At 52.7% G+C, this 17,858-nt stretch overlaps 2 protein-coding genes and 1 pseudogene across 11 annotated transcripts in view; 1 reads left to right on the plus strand and 2 right to left on the minus strand.

Moving 5' to 3' along the window:
- GRAMD1B (GRAM domain containing 1B) overlaps window positions 1-3,596 on the plus strand; it is an 86,262-nt gene extending 82,666 nt beyond the window's left edge. For all 10 annotated transcript variants that reach the window (XM_068994933.1, XM_068994931.1, XM_068994934.1 and 7 more), the window contains one exon: window positions 518-3,596. In XM_068994933.1, coding sequence (XP_068851034.1) covers window positions 518-607 — 90 coding nt within the window. In that variant the 3' untranslated portion in view covers window positions 608-3,596. The remainder of the gene's footprint in view (window positions 1-517) is intronic.
- An 86-nt stretch (window positions 3,597-3,682) lies between these two features.
- On the minus strand, window positions 3,683-8,960 carry LOC138098403 (PHD finger-like domain-containing protein 5A pseudogene; annotated as a pseudogene).
- An 18-nt stretch (window positions 8,961-8,978) lies between these two features.
- Window positions 8,979-16,475, minus strand: SCN3B (sodium voltage-gated channel beta subunit 3). Its single transcript, XM_068994942.1, has 6 exons — window positions 16,378-16,475; window positions 14,760-14,923; window positions 13,344-13,569; window positions 12,304-12,442; window positions 11,706-11,802; window positions 8,979-11,276 (listed from the first exon to the last, which is right to left on the minus strand). Exons 1-5 carry the CDS (start codon window positions 16,430-16,432, stop codon window positions 11,739-11,741), a joined length of 648 nt encoding a protein of 215 aa, XP_068851043.1. The 5' UTR covers window positions 16,433-16,475; the 3' UTR covers window positions 8,979-11,276; window positions 11,706-11,738.
- Between the last annotated feature and the right edge of the window lie 1,383 nt (window positions 16,476-17,858).

Here is a 17,858-nt window from a genome sequence, read left to right on the forward strand (position 1 = left end):
GTGCCACAGCTGCCCTCTCACATCAGAGGGATCTGTGAATGTCAAGGAGAGAACCCTGCAGAGCCAAAAATCTTGTATTGGCACATGTGGTATCTAATCTCTGTCATCCCAGTTTGGATGCAAACTGGGAGCAAAAAAGTAAACTGCTCTGCAAAAGCAGAGCAAACTGCTTTTACCTGAACCCTGGATTTACATGCAGCTTCCGTGGAGGAAGGGAACACACTCTTGTAGCACAAAGCCTGGAATTTCGGGATGTGCTGAGAACGTAGTCCAGAAATGAGAGCTGCTGCCTCATAAGCCCCTAAATGAGAGCTGCTCTCCCTTAAGGAGAGAGAACTCCCTGTACCCTGCTCACCCCTTCTCTTGGAGAATTCTCAGTCCGCATTTCTGCACCCCAGCCCCGACTCCCCGCTCCCAAACCCACAGTTCCGCCATCGATGCTTCACAGGGAAAAAGGAAATCCCCAAGTTCTCTCCTCTAGGGTAGCACCACAGTGGAGAAACCTCTTGTCTTGCAGATGAAGGATTCACTGATAAATCTCCAGAATGGCATCGGGTCCCGGGACTTCGGGTCAGATCCAGAGGAGAAACGGAAACGTTTCCATTAACAGGCAGGAATGCAGGAGGCCAGAGGACGGTGTGCAATATGTGTAAATAGGATATATAAATATATATATATAAATATATATATATACAGATATAAATATATATATTATATACAGATTTTAAGAGAAAAAAAAAAAAAGAAAAAAAGCCTAAAGAGGGGAAGGAGTGACCTCCAACACTGGCTGAACTGGAGCGTCTCTGGGAGCGTGGGGTGTGTGTGTGTGTGGGAGGGCTGTGCTCTCCCAGCACTGAGGTGTGCTTAGGGCCGTGCCCAGCCCCGCTCCCTGGGCCCGTGCACTGCTCCTCTGTAATATTCCTGGCTGTCTGTCTGTCTGTCTGTTTCGTTTTTGTTGTCTCAAAGGGAAGCATCAGCGTGAGTGCCCCCACCCTGTCCCCATCCCCTCCCTGTGCGTGCAGGTCCCTGTTCACTCTATTTATCTCTCAAAGGGGACACTGTCAGCTCCCTCACCTCGCTGGCTTCAGGGCACAGAGGTTTTGGCAATCGCAGTCAATCCCTTGCAAAACTGCTTTGGAGAGGAGGGGGAGCTGCTGTGGGTCTGTGGAGAGCAGATCCCCCCGGCAGGTCCCTCCTGGGAGCAGCAGTTTGCTGTCAGGGCAGCCAGCTTGGCTCAGAGAGCAGAGCACAGAGCGTGGCCAAGCTGCAGTCCCTTCCACAAACACTGATTTGCTGTCGTGGATGCTGCACGGAGAGGAGTGTCTGGCCCCAGGGTATGTGGGAGGAGGAGAGCCACACCTGTGACAGTGTTCCCTTTAGCTGTCTCTGCTTTCTCTGTGCTTGGGCCCCTGCCCCTGAGCCACCCCCGTGCTGCAGGTCTGCATCGGTGCTGGAATCGCCACGGTGGGAGGACCCAAATCTAAAACAGAAAACCAAAATTAGGATTGGTTTGCAACCACTCCCACTGCCCAGCTCAGTAAATCTCTCTCCTGTTCGTTCACCCAGCCCTTGTCTTGTAAAATCTGTGGGAAAACGGGGAAAGACAAGAGCTTCCTTTCCTTGCCTGGGATCAATTTACATAATTGTATCTATGCAGCAACAGCCATCACTGTGGATATTTACATGACTGCATCTGTAGAGCAACGAGGCTTCCAGAAATCCAGGAGACGTCAGGAAGGGTCACAGGGACCAAGAGGGGAAAGGCAAAAGGGACCATCAGAGGGTGGCAGGACAGAGCTGGGTGTGAGGCACCTGTGGGGTGTCACCCATCAGCTGGGTTGTGAAGCCCTGAGAGTCACCAGGCGGTAGAGCTGCGCTCAAAAAAAGCCAGTGTGCATTTTCTGTTGTTCTGGGGATAATTCCAGACTCCGTTAGCAGCCAGATGAGGAAGGAGGGGCAGCTTGGCTGTGCTGTGCACAAACTCCACAGGGACTGTGGGGTTAGGATGCAGGCTGCTTCTTAAGAGTGTTTAAGAAATGCTCTGGCCTCTTACCCAGCCAGGTAGATTAGGGGGAATGTGAGGCCCTTTGTGTCCAACACTGGGATTTTTCCACCTTCTGACTTGGAGGAGGGAGGCAGCTGCACATTCCCAGTTTGGAAATGGTGCAGTTGTAGCTCGTCCAGGGAGCGCCAGGGTCAGCAATTGGTCTCACACCATTCTGTACCACAGAATGTCCTCAGTGGAGTCTGAGGAAAACCCTCTCAAGCTCCCACTTTGCAATTGGGGGAAGGTAATGGATGCAGGAAGAAGCTGCTGATTTCTCCCAGGCTGCCTGCAGTCTCCATGACCGAGTGCTAAACACGTGCCCCACGCAAGACTCACATTTGCAGGAGCATGGATGAAACCAGGTTATCAAAAAGACATTTCAGACTGTGAAAGCAAGGTCCACTTGGGGAAAACCAGAGAGTAATGTGTATTTATGACTATTTATTTAATTTTATGCTGCTGACTACTGTACTGCTCCCTGACTTTTTTCCAGGGAGGCTGCTGAAATGGCTGCTGTGCAATGAAATTGAGGTGCTAGGGCCTGGGAAGGGCTTTCTGTGGCTCGTTTTCCCCGCTGTGACTTGTCAGACTGTCCCAGAGTCCCATTTCCCCCATTAGTCAGTCCCACAATTACTAAGCACACAAAATTCCCCTGCTGCTGGAATTTCTCTCTTCTAGAATTTATTTTAAGCCCCAAGCAGGGCGAGACAGAGGAAGGAAGCCTTGGGATTCACCCTGCCCATGCCAGGAGAGAGAAGGGAAAGGGGAACCTGGCATGTGGGGGCTCCTCCGCCTGGCTGGGAGGGGTTTGGACATGGGTGGATGGAGACAGAGCAATCAGCCAGGGTCACAGATCAATGCTGCTGATCAGCATGGGTTGCTCACCAATGTCACATCCTCTTTGTCAGGGAGGCAAGGAATCCTTTTTCTCATCCTGCATCCTTTCTCCTGTGCAGATTTCCAGCTGCAGGCTCGGGATGTTCCCTCAGGCTGGGCCCCAGGGACAGAACTGCAAAAGCTCTGTTAAATTAATGTCAGGCCAAGCAGCTGTAGCAATCTCAACACTAATATTTGTTCTGCACATTAAACTGGGTTTTTAACATGTTTCACACCAATCCTGACACCCAGCAATGTGAAATCCTTCATTAGGAGCACAAGGGTGGTGGGCACCAACCAGAACCTGGTGCTGCAGTGTCCTTCACGCTGAGGGAGGTTTCTCTTGGAGGCCTTAGAGTTTTGGTCTTTCCAGTTATTTCTTTTTCCCACTTGGCAGCCAGTCTGGCTTGGAGATGGATGGTGTCTTGGTTTGAAAGACAGGTGTCTGCTGAGGAAGGCAGGAGCCTCCCTTAGAATGGAAAATGCAATCCCCTTCTTTCCTAATTTACTATGATTTTGATATTAAGGGGGCTTTCAGGCAAAGATATGGGAAAATAGAAATAACAGTTCTTTACTAATATACATTTTATATATATAAGGCAGCCAAACAACCACAACTCTGGCAGTAACAACACACAGCAGCAGAGCCAGCGCAGCCTTCTCGGCTGTCGGGCACTCTCCCCTCGCTGCAGTCGCGCTCGCAGCCGGCAGGGGCTGGGATGCTGTCGCGATCCGCTGAGACAAGCGAGGGGCGTGATGGTTCGTTTGTTGATCTGAGAGTGCAAAAGGACACAAGGGATTTCGGTCTTCATCAGAACAGTGCACTGTTAGAAGCTCCGCGGGACGAGGAGCCCGGATCCCAGCGGGGGGAGAGAGAAACACAATCCAAACCAATATGGTTGATAAATGAACTCCCTTTATTAGCAGTCCAAAGGCACTTATATAGTATACCAGCTTGTTAGCTCCTAAGTGGCTTAAAGCTTATCAAGACATTTCTATTTCTACATAACTGGACTTATATGGGCAAGGTTCCACAGTCTTGTTATGATCAAAAGAATTCTTTGCCCATCTCCCTTGTTTCACTCCTGGATAGCACAGCTGCAAGTTTTTCACTCCCTCTTTTTTCTCAGGCCTGTTTGTTTTCTTCACACAGGGACTTTCCCCTGGAAAGTTTCTCTCACACACAAGCCTAAAAACTTCCAGCCCTATTGCTTGCACAGTTCTTTTATTGATCCCAATAATTCTATTTCCCAACAGTGCACCTTTATTAAGTGCCCACAACACGGTTCCCCACGGCTGCAGGGGCGCGCTCCGAAATGTAAAAAAAACCAAAAAAAAAAAACCCCAAAAACCCGAAAGAAGGAGTTTTATTGGTATGCATCCTACAGAAATGGTTACTAGAAATCACCTCGCACTAATCTATCAGAGGAAACATTGAACAGGAGGCAGCCAGCTACGACTAGGATCACCTCTTCTTGAAGCCGTACTTTTTCCTTTCATAGAAAAGATCTGTCTTGGAACTGCCCAGGTTGACGATCTTAGGGCAACCATCTCTGTCCTTCTCCTGCACGGTGCACTCCTTGCAGTAGTAGGCGTCGGACACCCCGGGTCCCCCGCAGATAACGCAGCGGCCCTGGTAGGAGCCGTAGTTGCACTGGTCACAGATGCGCACCAGGCTGCGGGGCCGCACGTACGAGTCGCAGATCACGCACTTGCCGTCACATTTTTCACAGAGCCTGCCGATCGCCACGCCCGCCTGCTTGCGGCAGAAGATGAGGTCCGGGTGATGCTTGGCCATGGCGAGGCGGTACCCGGCCGGCGCTGCTGCTGCTGCCGACGAGCGAAGGTGCGGGGCAGGGAAAGGCGGGGTCCCGGGTTTTATCCCCTGAGGCAGCCCAGCAGATGGTGAGAAAGTCTGTGGTTCAGTGAAGGAGGGTGGGAAAGCAGCGAGCAGCGCTCCGCTCACGGTAGAAGGAAGGCAGGAGCCTGCAGCGGTGATGAATTCTCCTCCCCGCAGCTTCTTTCCCCTCTGAACGCTGAATGTGGGCTAGGAGTGCTACCCCACCCCTTTTATCCTGTTCCAATCTCGCGGCATCTCTGTCCTAGCCGAGAAAACCCCAGGGAGGAGGAAGGTGGCCAGCTGGGCCACTCCCCCCGTGGCCAGGTCTTTTGTCTTTCTTAAGCGTCCAGTAATTAACGTTATCTTAGCAACATATTGCTGCTGGGGGCGTGTATGGGAAAAAATTATCTGAGAAAAGTAAAACAAAAAGACAACTCCTAAAACCCCAACAGCTGGGATGCACAATCTTTTATTGCCTCTTAATCGCCCGCAGTAGTAATAGAAAGGGGAAAAGGAAGGGCTTTAAGGCACTAACGGTGAGGGTTTAAACAAAACCTGGGAGTGTTTCACTCCTCTGGAGAGCTGGGATAGGAATCAGCTGCCCCTGCTCAGTCCCAGCTGACAGGTTAATTCCTTCTGGGGCCAGAGACAATTTTGGATTACATTTCCTGGAGGGATCAGTCACACTTTCTAGGAGTGAGAGGCCTGAGTAATGTTACAGAGGGTGGTGCCTCCCTCAGCACTCACAGCCAAGCTTGGCTTCCACCATCCGGCTTTTGTTTCTCCCCTTGCTCACCTGTGCCAGAAATGCCACTGGATTCTTGTCCCAGCAGGTGCATTTCCCCTCCCAGTCTGATCCTTCCACCTGCACATCTGCTGGGGTTTGATTTGCAGGGTCTGAACAACGACAAAACAGGGATTTTTTGTTTTAAAAAGAGCATTTCTCCAGCCAAGCATGCAAAATAACGCCAACAGCTTGTAGCCTAATTCCTGCCAATGAAGATGCTTCCTGTTGGGATTAGGGGGAGCAGGAGGCTCTGATCCACCAGGTTGTGACATCCTCACTGATCTTATCTTGGTGCAACCTCACCTCTGATCAATACACACCCTCCAGGGCTTATTTTAGAGCAGTTCTGGCAGCTGGGTTGAGTGGATTTGAGTCCTGGATAGCTGATGTGCAACCAGGCGTTCCCAGAGCAGATACCAGAGGGATCTAGAGCAGCACCTGCCTGTAAAGTCTCTGAAGGACCAAACCCCGGGTTATTCCAGGTGGTGAGCTGCCCAAGGCAGGGGCACTGCTGGGCCTGCACATTCCAGAGAGAAAATGTGGGAAAAGGGAGGGATAGGAAGGCACCTGCAGTGGGAAGGAGAGGAGTTGGCTGTGGATTAACAGGATAATGAGCTTTTTGGGTGCTCTGCACTTCAGGCACTCTCCAGTCAGAAAACTTTGCTGTTAACTCATACTAACTTCTCCTAACTTCTGTACAAATCCTTCCTGGCTCCCTCAAGTCCTTTTGGAGAAGGGAAGAAAGGCACATGACTTTGATCTCCCCCAAGCTGCCTGTTCTGCATTTACACCCAGCTCTGACTGCTGGGTGACACCTGTCAGGAAAATTAATCCACCAACACCAGAGGTTTATGTCCAAAAAGGAGACAGAGGAGTTCTGTTACTTTATTCAAATAAAAGGAGAGGCCATGGGGCATTTCCCCTGGGGTCTCCCAGATTTTTGGAGGGTGCAGCCCCTTTTTTTCTCCTCATTTCCTGAAACACTTAATACCTAAGACTCCCTTAATGTATAACCCCACCCCCTTTATTACTTTTATCTTAGTTCTTGTGGAATTTATGGTTCTTTCCCATTGTTTCTTTCATCTCTCTATCTAATTTAATTTATCGGTAGACCTTTAGTTTGTTTGAAGAGACAAATCTCTTTCTTTCCATTCATCAATCAGTGGAATCCTTCCCATTGTTTCTCTTATCTCGCAGTGCTAGTTTTATCTACCAGCAGGCCCACAGCTTGTTTGTACAGACAGGTCCTTGTTCCTCTCACACCTGACCCTGCTTGGATGCTTCTGATCTTAGAAAGAGAAACCTTAGGGACAGGAAAGGTCGTTAGTGTAATATGGCCCTGGACTGGAAGAGGAAAGGTTTCAAAGCGCAAGGCTTTGCTGGATTGGGAGCCCTGAAGGCACAAAACTGCCTCTGAAATAGCTGCATGTAGTGGGAGATCCCCTCTAGGAATGCTAATCCTGGAGTGCTCATCCATGTCCTTATCAGACAGCTTCAGCAGCTACACTGGGTGTAGATAAGGACAGACCTTTCAGCCTCCTTGGCTCCTCAGCACTGTCCTGGTAGCCACATAGGAGCTTTTCCTTCCCTTTATGCAAGAAGGTAGAAGTTTCTTTCCCAGAGAGTGGCAGGAGACACTTTCAGTGTGGGTGCTTGGAACGAGACCTGTTGGATTTGCTCCGTGTGTGTGCTGCAGCAGCTCTTCTCCCCAGGAGCACCGTGCCAGGCAGCACCTGCTCCTCCCAACGAGCACAGGAACAAACTCTCTCCTGATTTACAGCTGGAACTTTCTGGTTCCACATCCTGCAGAAAATCAGTCTCAAAATCACTGTTGAAAGCAGCAGTGCCTGGCTCAGGGGAGGCAGCTGCTGCCATCCCCAGCTCCTGACAGATCAGTGCTTCCTGCACTGCCTGCCCAGCTCCAAGGGGCTCTCCCGCAGGATCTCTGCCAGGCTGCCACCAACACAGTCCATGGCACAGCCACCTGGACTCTGGCTTAGTCTTCTTAGTCTCAGCACCACTTAAAATACCTGGCAGGGGCTTGCTTAAAACACAGCTCAGAACAGAGACTCTGGAACCAAGGCCTCGAGGGCCGTGGCTCACAGAACACCTGTGCCAGAGTGGTTCCTGTGCTGATTTCCTGGCCCGTTCCCCTGGACATGCTCTGATCTCTGCGCTTTGCAGTCTCCAGCACGAGTCTCTCTGTGCCATAAATCCTCTCCTTTTCTGGATGTGCACACTGGCCAAGTAATCTCCTCGTGTCTTGGGCGACTGCTGACTGAGGCCATTCCCTGATCTAGGCAGACAGCATGGGCTTCTCCTAGCACGGATCCGTGGCATGCCATGCCCTCCTCCTCTCCCACACGTTTTGCAGTGCTCACTCTGGCTTTTCCCTGTCCCCTCCCACCTCTGCTGCTGGACAATCATTCCCTGTGTCACAGATGGTCTGACCTGGTGCTGTCCCTGCCTGCCTTCCCCTCCCGCAGTCTGTATGCTCTTCAAGTGAATGTGGTTTATTTTATTTTATTTTAATTTTTTTTTCAGTAGGGAAAAGGACTTCCTTCTGCTGAAGGAATTATATTTGCACATGGCTCGGGGAGGTTCCTCCCCTGGCCGTTTCTGTTACCTCACTCATTTAGGCCAATTCCATTGCTGACGTTAAAGGCCACCTTCCCCGACCCCAACCCTGAGAGTAGGTAGGGAATAAACCCCAATGTGCAGCTCAGGCTCTGGAGCCGCATCCCCAGCGGACATTGGGGTTTGGGAGAGCGGCTGTTACAGCTTCATCCATCCAGCAGAGAGGTGGAGCCTGTGCCACGCACGTCATCCCCACCTCCACAATCCCACCTCCCGGGAAATGGCCCTTGGAGAGCAGGGATGGAAGCACCGACCTGGCTCTGGGCTGGACGTGCAGGGAGGGGAGAGCAGCAGAGCAGTGGCAGCGTTACAACCTCCCACGAGGGGCCTGGCGTGGCCGTGGCACCTGGGACATCACCATTCCCCTGGGATTTCATCTCCCACCACGTGCTCCAGGGCTGGAGAAAGCTGCTAAAACCCTGGGCCGTGTTCTCCCCACCTGCATCCCGCAATTCCTGTGCACAGCTGCCGATGAACGAGAGTCCTACGACCACCACAGGCACGTGCTTCCCTCCTGGAATCCCCTCCAGAGCCCGGGGAGCTGGGGGCTGATGGCTGAGGTGACTCTGGGGTGGGTGGGGGAAGGATTGTGGGTTTGTTTTAGGAGTTGTCCCAACTGTCAGAAACTTTGCGCTGTGCGCAAAAAACAAAAAACCTGCGGTTAAAAATCGATACTGGAACGTTCGTGCTGGAATTGTACAGGCTCTGCAGCCAAACCCTGTGTAAGTAGTTAGTACCATGGAAGTACGGTATCAATTAAAAAATCTATCCAACAACCAGCGTGGCTCTTTGTTCTCTTTATTATCCTGCCTGTTCCAGAGTCCCCTCTCCCATTCCAAACACACACACACACACACAGAGTCTTTGCTGGGAGCATCTCTTCCAGGTCTTGAAAAATCACTGGTATTTTAATTATTATCCATTTCTCCCTGTGAGATCCTTGAGCAAAACTTTGCACCCCATTTCCTTCTGCTTGGAACACCACGTGGCCATGGCCACCCCTGTCTGCAGGAACTGGAAAGGTGAAAGATTTGTCCAAAAGAAGAGCATCTGCCGAAGATGCCTGTGGGATACGGGGAGGTGTGGGACAAGGGGACGGCCCTTCTCTGCCACCTGAGGTAGCTCTCAAGAAGTTCTTGGGTTCACTCCCTTTTTGATTGAACAGTGTGACACCAGAGGGTGATCCGTGGTTCACAGGGACTGAGGAGCAGAGCTGAAGTGGGAGAGGGGTGTCCTAAAAATCACCATGGGCTCAGTGCCATGGCCAGTGCTGGAAACTCCAGAGTTACAACCCAGTCTCTCCTCTGTTGAGTTCAGGATTCTGCCAGGCAAAGTGGGATAGGGAAAAAGATGAGATCCAGCTGAATTCAAAGAGGAGCTGCTTGGATATCCCTTTTGGATATTAGGTTTTTTGGGAACTGGTGCCCAGACTATGAGTGTGCTTCGTCTGGAAAATGTGCTCCCCTTGCCAGGCTTGGCTCTGGGTTTGGGAGCAATCCTACTACCAACACTGCACTGGAGTAGTTTACTAAAGTTGACACCCAGTCTGAAAAAAGGGTTTTGAACAAGTGCCAGCTGGAAATCTGGCCTGGGCCTGACTTACAAACGGGGTAATTTCCATGATTTTAGCAAACACATAAAAAGCAGCAGAACAAAGCAGAGGGGATTCCGTGGGCGGGGAGCATGCCTGGAGTCACGAGCACTTTGGAACTACTTACAAGCGGTCAGTGGAGCAGAACTTGTCAGCTCTGGCAAAGCAGCACAGGCTCCATTGCAGCAGGGATGTCACAGCCTCTGCCCTACAACAAACCCAGAGCTTCCTGCCCTGGTCTTACAGCAGAATTCCACCCTGGCCAACGTTTCTGCCCTTTTCCCCCTTCCAATCCCAGCTGCTCAGCTCAACTGATCTACACTGAAGGACAGAAAACGAATTTTACTCTGCTTAACCCTCAGAAAAGGTAAGTTTGCATAGGAAAGATGGGATTTCCAGGGTGATTCCTGGGCAGCGGGGGATCATTTAGGATGAATGCAGACTTACTTATACTGGTGATTAATTACCACAAGAGAGAATTAGGATTAACTGGGCAAAGTGGGTGTTTTCTGTCTATCCCTCTAGATGGTGCTGCTACAGCACCGGAGAACTGTCACAGTTACAACAACTACAACCATTTTACTCGGCTGCCATCCTTCTGCGAGGGCTTTACATCCTATTTATTTCTCCTGCCTGCCAGCATGAGGCTGCCTTCCTTTCCGGGGTTTCCCAGGAAAAGGTGGATGCCGTACCCTGTCCTGCTGCCGTGCCAGCTGCTGCAGGACGTGGCTCTGCAGGTTCCTCCTGCCACTGTGTACTCCAGGAGCAAACCTGCTGTGCCAGGCAGGTGGAAGGAGCTGAGCGTTTTCACACTTGATAAATGAGAGGGACGCAGGGGATTCTCATACTTACGTCATCCTGCTTCCCAGCAGGAATACTTCAGGATCTGGAGTCTCAATCCCCTCCAGAAGAAAGTGTGAACGTGGCACAGGGACCTGTCCTCACTACATATTTCTAGTGCATTACAGCCTTCATCCTACTCTGCTTGTGCATGGACAGCCCCAAATCCAGAGTGACTTCATTAATTAATTAAATTCTTCCCGTTTGAACACCAGTAAAACTGCTTGGGCCGCAGTATGTGGTGGAATAACCCCCTAAGAGAACCTCATTCGCAGTCCTGCAGCTCAGAGCAGCGTGCCATACATACCCTTGGCCTCTGCAATGGAGAAGTAGCGTATTTAGCAAATAAAGGTGGTGGTGAGAGCAGCTGAGAAGTGACAGGTAACATTTACAAAGCCATTGAGGTGATGATGGAACCGAAACTGGGGAAGGAGCCGTGCTGCCCACACCCCTGTGCCATTCGCTCAGCGTGCTTCCACAGAGGAGTCCTTCAGCACTCGGGCTGGCACTCGGGATGGGGTCATGGGGCCAAAGTCAAGGCTGTACAGAGTCCAAGGGAAATGGAAGAGAATTTACACTTCCCTGTGTTCCTCCCGACGGCGCAGAGCTCCCCCTCAAACCTGGCTGGCGTGGCGTGGTCCTTCTGTCTTCAGAGCCCCTGCAAGGGAGACAATTCCTCTTGGAGCTCACTGGAGTGAGGATTGCAACAGAGTTAGCACAGGAACTGACGGGAGGTGAACGAGAGAGTAAAAGATCCAGGTTTTAATCTTTAGCACATAAACTCCTTCCTAGATGTTTGCTTTGGAGACAGAGCCCTGACAGTCCTCATGGGCACAGCTGCCCTTGTGCAGGGGAAAATGAAGATTCCCAACTCCACAGCAATAGGCAAAGGAGGCATAAATACATCATGGCCCGTGCTGGTTTGGGGGTTCAAGCAATACAGGTACACCCCACACCTAAAGACACCTGTATTGCTTCTAAGGTCACCGGGGAAGCTCCAGAGGAGCGCAGCCACAGCCCAGGAGTTTCCAGCCCCACCACAGAGGGGTGGACAGACACAAGCAGTGACCATTTTCTCATCACCCACCTTGGTGCCGTTCGCTCCACTGACTCCTCTCTGCTACTCCTCCACAGGCACAGCACAGTTTTCCTTGTTTTCTGATGGAATCGCTAGATAGTCTGTCCTGTAGTTGGAGGGAAGGAAGAGAGCGCTCAGTGTAAACCCCAGTTTGGGTAAACTCACTTTTGCTGAATGCCTGGCAGCACCTCTGAGGTAACAAACGTCACTGTAGAAGGTGCTCACAGTAGGAGCTCCTTGGCAGCAGCAAGCACCAAGTCTTCCCTGCTCTGAAATACTACACACCCAGCCTTCCTATGTACAAAGAGTGCTCTAATCCAAAGCAAGTGCTTGGAAAGATGGGAATGGGCCAGGATGAAACCAGACCTTCCAGGAGAGCATCTCCACAGGGTCCAAACCGGGCCACCCTGGAACACCGTGCGCTCCCTCCCTGGTGTGTGGCCCAAGGGGGCACAATCTTGGTGTTCCTAAACACTGCGAGGACTTTGGGCAGAGCAAACACCAACCAGACCGTGCCATAGCAAAGTTCAGCCTTCCTGCAGTCTGCTCTGGGAAATGTGAAGAGCTCTTGCAGGTCAGATCTCTTCTCCAGGGGTTCCACACTTACGCGTTTTCCTGGGCAGCCTCCTCTGCCTTGGAGACCTTCCTGTAGCAATAGACCATTTCAATCAGCAGCCACAGCGTGAGGAAGACCAGCAGAATATACATCATGATTTCTGAGATGACGGAGGTGAAGTCTTCTCCAGCTGTTGATACAGTGAAAATATTAAATAACCCCATCTCATTTCCATGCAGCTCCACGGACGCTTTCCACCCTTGTGTCATCCCTCCTAACCCGCCTTGTCAGAGATCTCCAGGCGCCTTTAGGCTGTGAGGGGGCAAAAGAGAGGGAACTGCAACAGGCAGGGATCCCAGTGCGTGTCTGCAGCGGGATCCAACATGCACAGCCCAGTCTGTGCCACCCCCACATCCTCACGGATTGCTCACCTATCTCATCTTCACGCTCTGTTTCCTCCCCGTGTCCCACTCGCTGGTGTTACTCGGCTCAGTTGTGCCGCCAGCGATTTGTAAGGGATCAAAACACCGAGGTGCTTGTGGGGGAGAGGGAGGGGAACAGGGCGCACAAAAGGGCTAAAAGCTCGCGCCCCTCTCTGAAGAGAGCAGCAGAATTCCCAGTGCTCTGTAACGTGCCGGGATTTCAGCACTGAACCCAGCAACACCAAGAGGAACAGAAAGACTCGGGAGCACTCCAGAGGGAAGCAGGAAAAGCAGGAGACTGGTATCAAAATGGAGAACGAGTCGTTGTTCCAGGAGGGAGGGGGCGGCAGCAAGGAAACGCTGCGGCTCCCTGGGAAAGGCGTTGCTGTAGCATCCCAGAGCCGCCACGGGAGGAGCTGGAAACCTCTGCTCGCGCCTGCCCAGCTGTGCCCAGCTGTGCCCAGCTCATCGTGCCTTCCCGCAGTCGCGCGGGACCAGCCCGTGCCTAAAAAGAGCCTCCAGCCATCAAACGAGGGACAGGTTTTTCCTCCTGAGCCCCGCGTTTGTCACTGGCAGAACTGTCCTGCGGTGCTGTGAGAAACCCTATCCCCGGGTAACAACACCCACGGCCAGTGACAGCACAAAACACTTTCTGGCAGCCCTTCCTACCCTCCTCCACCACGGTGAGGTGGATCACCCTGGAGCTCTGGAAGAGGGGCCGGTGGATCTCGAACTCGAACTCGCGGGTGATGTTGCAGGTGTAGATGCCTGAATCGTTCAGGGTCACGTTCAGCACAGTGATGGACACGTCCTGCATGTCTTTGCTCCCATTCCACTGTATCCGGCCACTGAAGCGGCTTGGAAATTCGTGGTTCATCTTCCTGTGCTCGTAGATCTGTGAGGAAATGGGAAAGGGTGCTCTGGTTAATCACTGCCTCGGACAACACCGTGGCATGAGCCAGGGAGAGCATCCCCCTCTAGCTACACTCAGGGATGTTCTGAGCTCCCTTGGTAACAGCAGCTATTCATATTCCATCATCCTTTGCCTCAAAATATCAGGTGACTTCACAAAAGACAGGAAAATGAGTTATCAGGAATCCAATCTCTCCATCGGAGAGGGAGGAAAACGGAGGCACAGCAAAACACAGCCACACGTGGACCATGACACAAAAAATCAGCCATGGAACTAAGAACTGGGATTCTGTAGTTTTCACGGCCAGCAAAGTGCCTGTCGGTCGGTGCATGTAAGATCACCCGAGGAAAGAACCACAGGATATACCCAGGGAAGACAAACAGCCCTTTTTGGGAAGCCCTGGGATGTTCAGCTGAGATGGAAGTGCTGCAGGACAAACATGACCGTGTGACATTCTGGCTGAGCACCGTCCCCATCGCGGCCCTGCTCGCTTTGGTTGGTGTTCTTTGGGTTGCCACTGGCAAATGGATCACCCAGGGCACTGGAAGTGAATTCCCATCTCATTCCTTAGCCTGGCCCCTTTAGTTCTCAGACAGAAGGAGAATATTTGTCATCCTGCCCAGCCCTGCTCAATCACAGCCACTGATTTAATGCTTCAGACCCCAGATAAAATAGCTAAAGAAATGTGAGCTCAGCCTTTATCTTGTTCTCCATTTCACCATTCTCTCTTGAATTCCAGCTGCCCCTCATCTGTCCAATTTCCATTTTGATTCACTCTGAAAATCAATTTTACCTTTTCCTGTCAGGGAGCCAAAGCAACTCCCAGAGATCCTCCCACAGTCGGGATAATGCTGCTTTCTCTGAGGCAAAAACAAGTAAATCCTGTCCTGCAGATTTATTGGAGGCCAATTTCACCTCCAAAAGAACAGCTTTGGAGTTCAGAACCAATTCAGACAAGGGTACCAAGTGTCAGTCATATCTGACATCCTTAGATACTGAGCTTGAGGTACGGAAGGAATGGGACTGGAAATTGGTGTTGCTGAATCTACAGCCCAAATATTTGAGCTCAAGAACTGATTCTTTTCCTGCCAGGAGTTCACGCTGTGGCCAGGTGTGGAAATGGGATAAGCAAGGAAAGAAATGGAAAAGGCTTGGGTGCCAGACATACATACAGGCTCATCCTTTCCCCCGTTGGGCCTGTAGAACCATTCCACCACCGTGGTGGCCGTCACCTCTTCCCTCTTCATGCAGGAGATGCAGAGCAGCTTCATGTCGGTCCCTTGGACAGCCTCTGTCTCAGATGGGACTTCCACACACACTGAGGAACAAAATCCGGCTGGGGGAGAGGAGCAGAGAAAGAAACGTTAAGACAGAATTAGAGAAACATCAGTTATTCACATCTTGGCATTAATGTCCCCAGTGGAAATGGTTTGATTTATTACTAGCACTGCCTGATAACAGATTAAGTCTCAAATGTCAGATTTTACCAAGCTTCCTTCTCTGAGATATTAATAATTCATAATAATTAACAGAGGGTGAACACTTCACACAGATTCACCTCTCCCAGCATCTGCTTTGCCACAACTTTCATCTTTCCCTGGTAATTAATGCCACTTTAAAGGCATTGTTCATTCCCTCCCATGCATGCTGGGCATGCTCTTGTTAGAGCAGCAATTACAGTCTGGGATGAGGGGCAGCCCAGAATTCCAGAGTGGAGGAACAGCTCGCTCTTTGTGCTAAGCTGGAAGGTCTGGATGCTTTAATTCAGCAAAAGCTGGGAGGGTCCAGCACCCTTCCTGTCCCTGGGCTCCATGGGCACTACTGGGAACCAAGGGGCTTGGACAGGAGTAAATTTGGCAGCGGGAGGAGTTATTGATTTCCCAGGCATTCCTGCTCAAAACGCTTCCAATCAGAGCTGTGCTAACGCTGGCAACTCTCAAATCCTGCTCTTGCAAAGAGGGCAGAAATCGTTGCATGTGAAGCCACACGCTCGAGCAGAAAGGGAGCGTTTGAGCACGACATCTCCAACCAAATCCCTGCTGACATTTGTCCCCTGGGCTAAACAATCCCAGGCTCTGTCTGTCCAAGGCTGTCTCCAGAGCCCAGACGCTGACTTTGCTGGCTGCTCCCTCCTCCCCAGCCTCTGAGGCACCATTAACCCACTCTCTCAAGCAACATATTATCCCGGGACTATTCCTGGAAGCAGCCTGGTTCCAGGTCTCCTGTACTACCAGCTGCACGGGCAGCAGCAGCTTTCAGGGAGAAACAAGGAAAAGCTCCTGGATCCTGCTTTACTCTGAGAAAGGAAATCTGTACACACAGACAGGCACCCACACACAGGGCTGAAGGCACACGCGCATTAAATGTGGCAAAACCGCCCAACCTTTTCTCATGGCAGGAATCAAACTGCAGTTGCAATCGATTAACTCCAGTTTACACAGACGGCACGGAAAACCGGCACTAAACCAGCGCTTAGCGGGCTGCACACCCTCCCCGAGGCAACTCGATGTTAAATCCCGCTGCAAAGCCCAGACCACCAGCAATCAGTAAGGGACCAGCACATGCTTTGTGCCGTGACTCTGCTCGGCACGGAGGTGTTTTCTCCGCTCGCATTCACTCCCTCACACTCACGCTAACTCTGCACGAGCGTAATTCCCTTCTCCCGGCAACGAAAAAGCCACTCGGCGGGCAGGCGTGAAGGGAGCATTCTCCCTTCTTTACGGCAGCATCCCGAGAGCCGCAAGCCCCAGGGGTGCCGGGGTGGAGGCGACAGGGAACGGCAGCACCTACCCCAGAGCAGCAGGGCGAGCGCGGCCGCGCAGAGCAGCCGCGGCAGCGCAGCCATTGTTCCGAGCCGGGCCGGCGCTCAGGCTCCTCGGCAGGATGCTCTCCGTGCTCCCGGCGCAACAGGATGCCGGGCGAGGAGCGGCCGGGCCGGGCGCGGTCCGGGGGCTGCGCTCGGCCGCGGGGGCGGCAGCACCACGGACAGAGCCCGGGCCCGGACAGCTCCGCCGGCTCCGCTGGCTCCGGGGCTCCGCGGGCGCGGCCGGCGCTGCGCAGGGCGCGGGCGGAGCAGCAGCGGCGGCGGTGGATCAGCGGTGGCGGTGGTGGATCAGCGGGAGCGGCGGTGGATCAGCAGCAGCAGCAGCAGCAGCAGCAGCAGCAGGTGCCCGGCGCCGGGAGCGGCTCCGCGGGGCGCGGCCGCGGCGCTGCTGTTCCGCGGGCTGCGGGGCGCAGCGCCCGGCGGGGAGGATGCCGAGGATGCTGGAGCAGCCCGGGCGGGGGGCACGGCCGGCACATGCGCGGCCGCCTCCCCCGGCCCCGGGCGCGCCGGGCTCCTCCCGGCTCAGCTCAAGCAGCCTGGGGCTCCGGGGGTCCCGCGGGCAGCGCCCAGCTTGGCTGGAGACACATCACACAGAGGCTATCGCATAATCGTGGGATGTTAAGGCGCTGGAATGGACCTTAAAGCTCATCCAGTCCCACCCCCTGCTGTGTGCGGGGACAACTCCCACCAAGCCACATCCAACCTTCCAACACGTCCAGGGATGGGGCAGCCAGAACCTCCCCGGTCACCCTGTCACTGCCCTCACAAAAAAGTGTTTCTTCCCAAAATCTGAATTTCCCCTCTTTCCATTTGTAGCCCTCACTCCTTGTTCTGTCTCTAGAGATCAACACCACAGATCAGCATCACTGTCCTGCCTCCAAAAAAAGCCAAGGGGGGGAAATGGGGGGAGTTATCCCTGCAGGGTCACAGAAAGGCCTCTGCTGCTAATAAGTTTAATACTAACATTTGCACAGCTCTGAAGGTCAGAGTTGGAAATACTGGGAAATCCTCTTGCCTCATGTTCCTGTCTGATTCCAGGGAATTTAATGCCAGCAGCAGGCTGGGCTTTCTCTCCTTGGATGAGGGCCACCATGCCCTGGAGAGCTTCTGCAGCTTTGAAGGTCACAGTGGACAGAGAGGGGGAAATGAAGCGTTTGTTCCATGTGCTCCTTTTAAAGCACCTGCAGCTCGATACACAGCACAACCTATGGAGTTAAACCTGGCCAGCCCCACCAGAGAGTGACACTGGAGCAACTGCCAGTGCCAGAGCTCAGCGTGCAGGTGGCCAGACCCACCCGGAGATGTTTGCAGCCAGCAGAAAGCATCAGCTTCAGCTGTACCCAGGCTCTCGGCTGCGCACACGCCGCTGGTGGTGGCCACTGCCACAGCTCCGTGGCCTCCCAGGGCCGGACACAGGGGTTTGGTGCTGAAGGCACACACGTGAGAT

This window comes from Aphelocoma coerulescens, chromosome 24 (assembly GCF_041296385.1).
Source record: "Aphelocoma coerulescens isolate FSJ_1873_10779 chromosome 24, UR_Acoe_1.0, whole genome shotgun sequence".
Classification (NCBI taxonomy): Eukaryota; Metazoa; Chordata; class Aves; order Passeriformes; family Corvidae; genus Aphelocoma; species Aphelocoma coerulescens.

Coding starts and splice junctions, on each gene's coding strand:
- SCN3B (XM_068994942.1), bottom strand. CDS start 16,432: ATGGCTGCGCTGCCGCGGCTGCTCTGCGCGGCCGCGCTCGCCCTGCTG. Junction 14,924..16,377: donor GCTCGCCCTGCTGCTCTGGG/GTAGGTGCTGCC, acceptor CCTCTCCCCCAG/CCGGATTTTGTTCCTCAGTG. Junction 12,443..13,343: donor CCTCACCGTGGTGGAGGAGG/GTAGGAAGGGCT, acceptor CTGTATCAACAG/CTGGAGAAGACTTCACCTCC.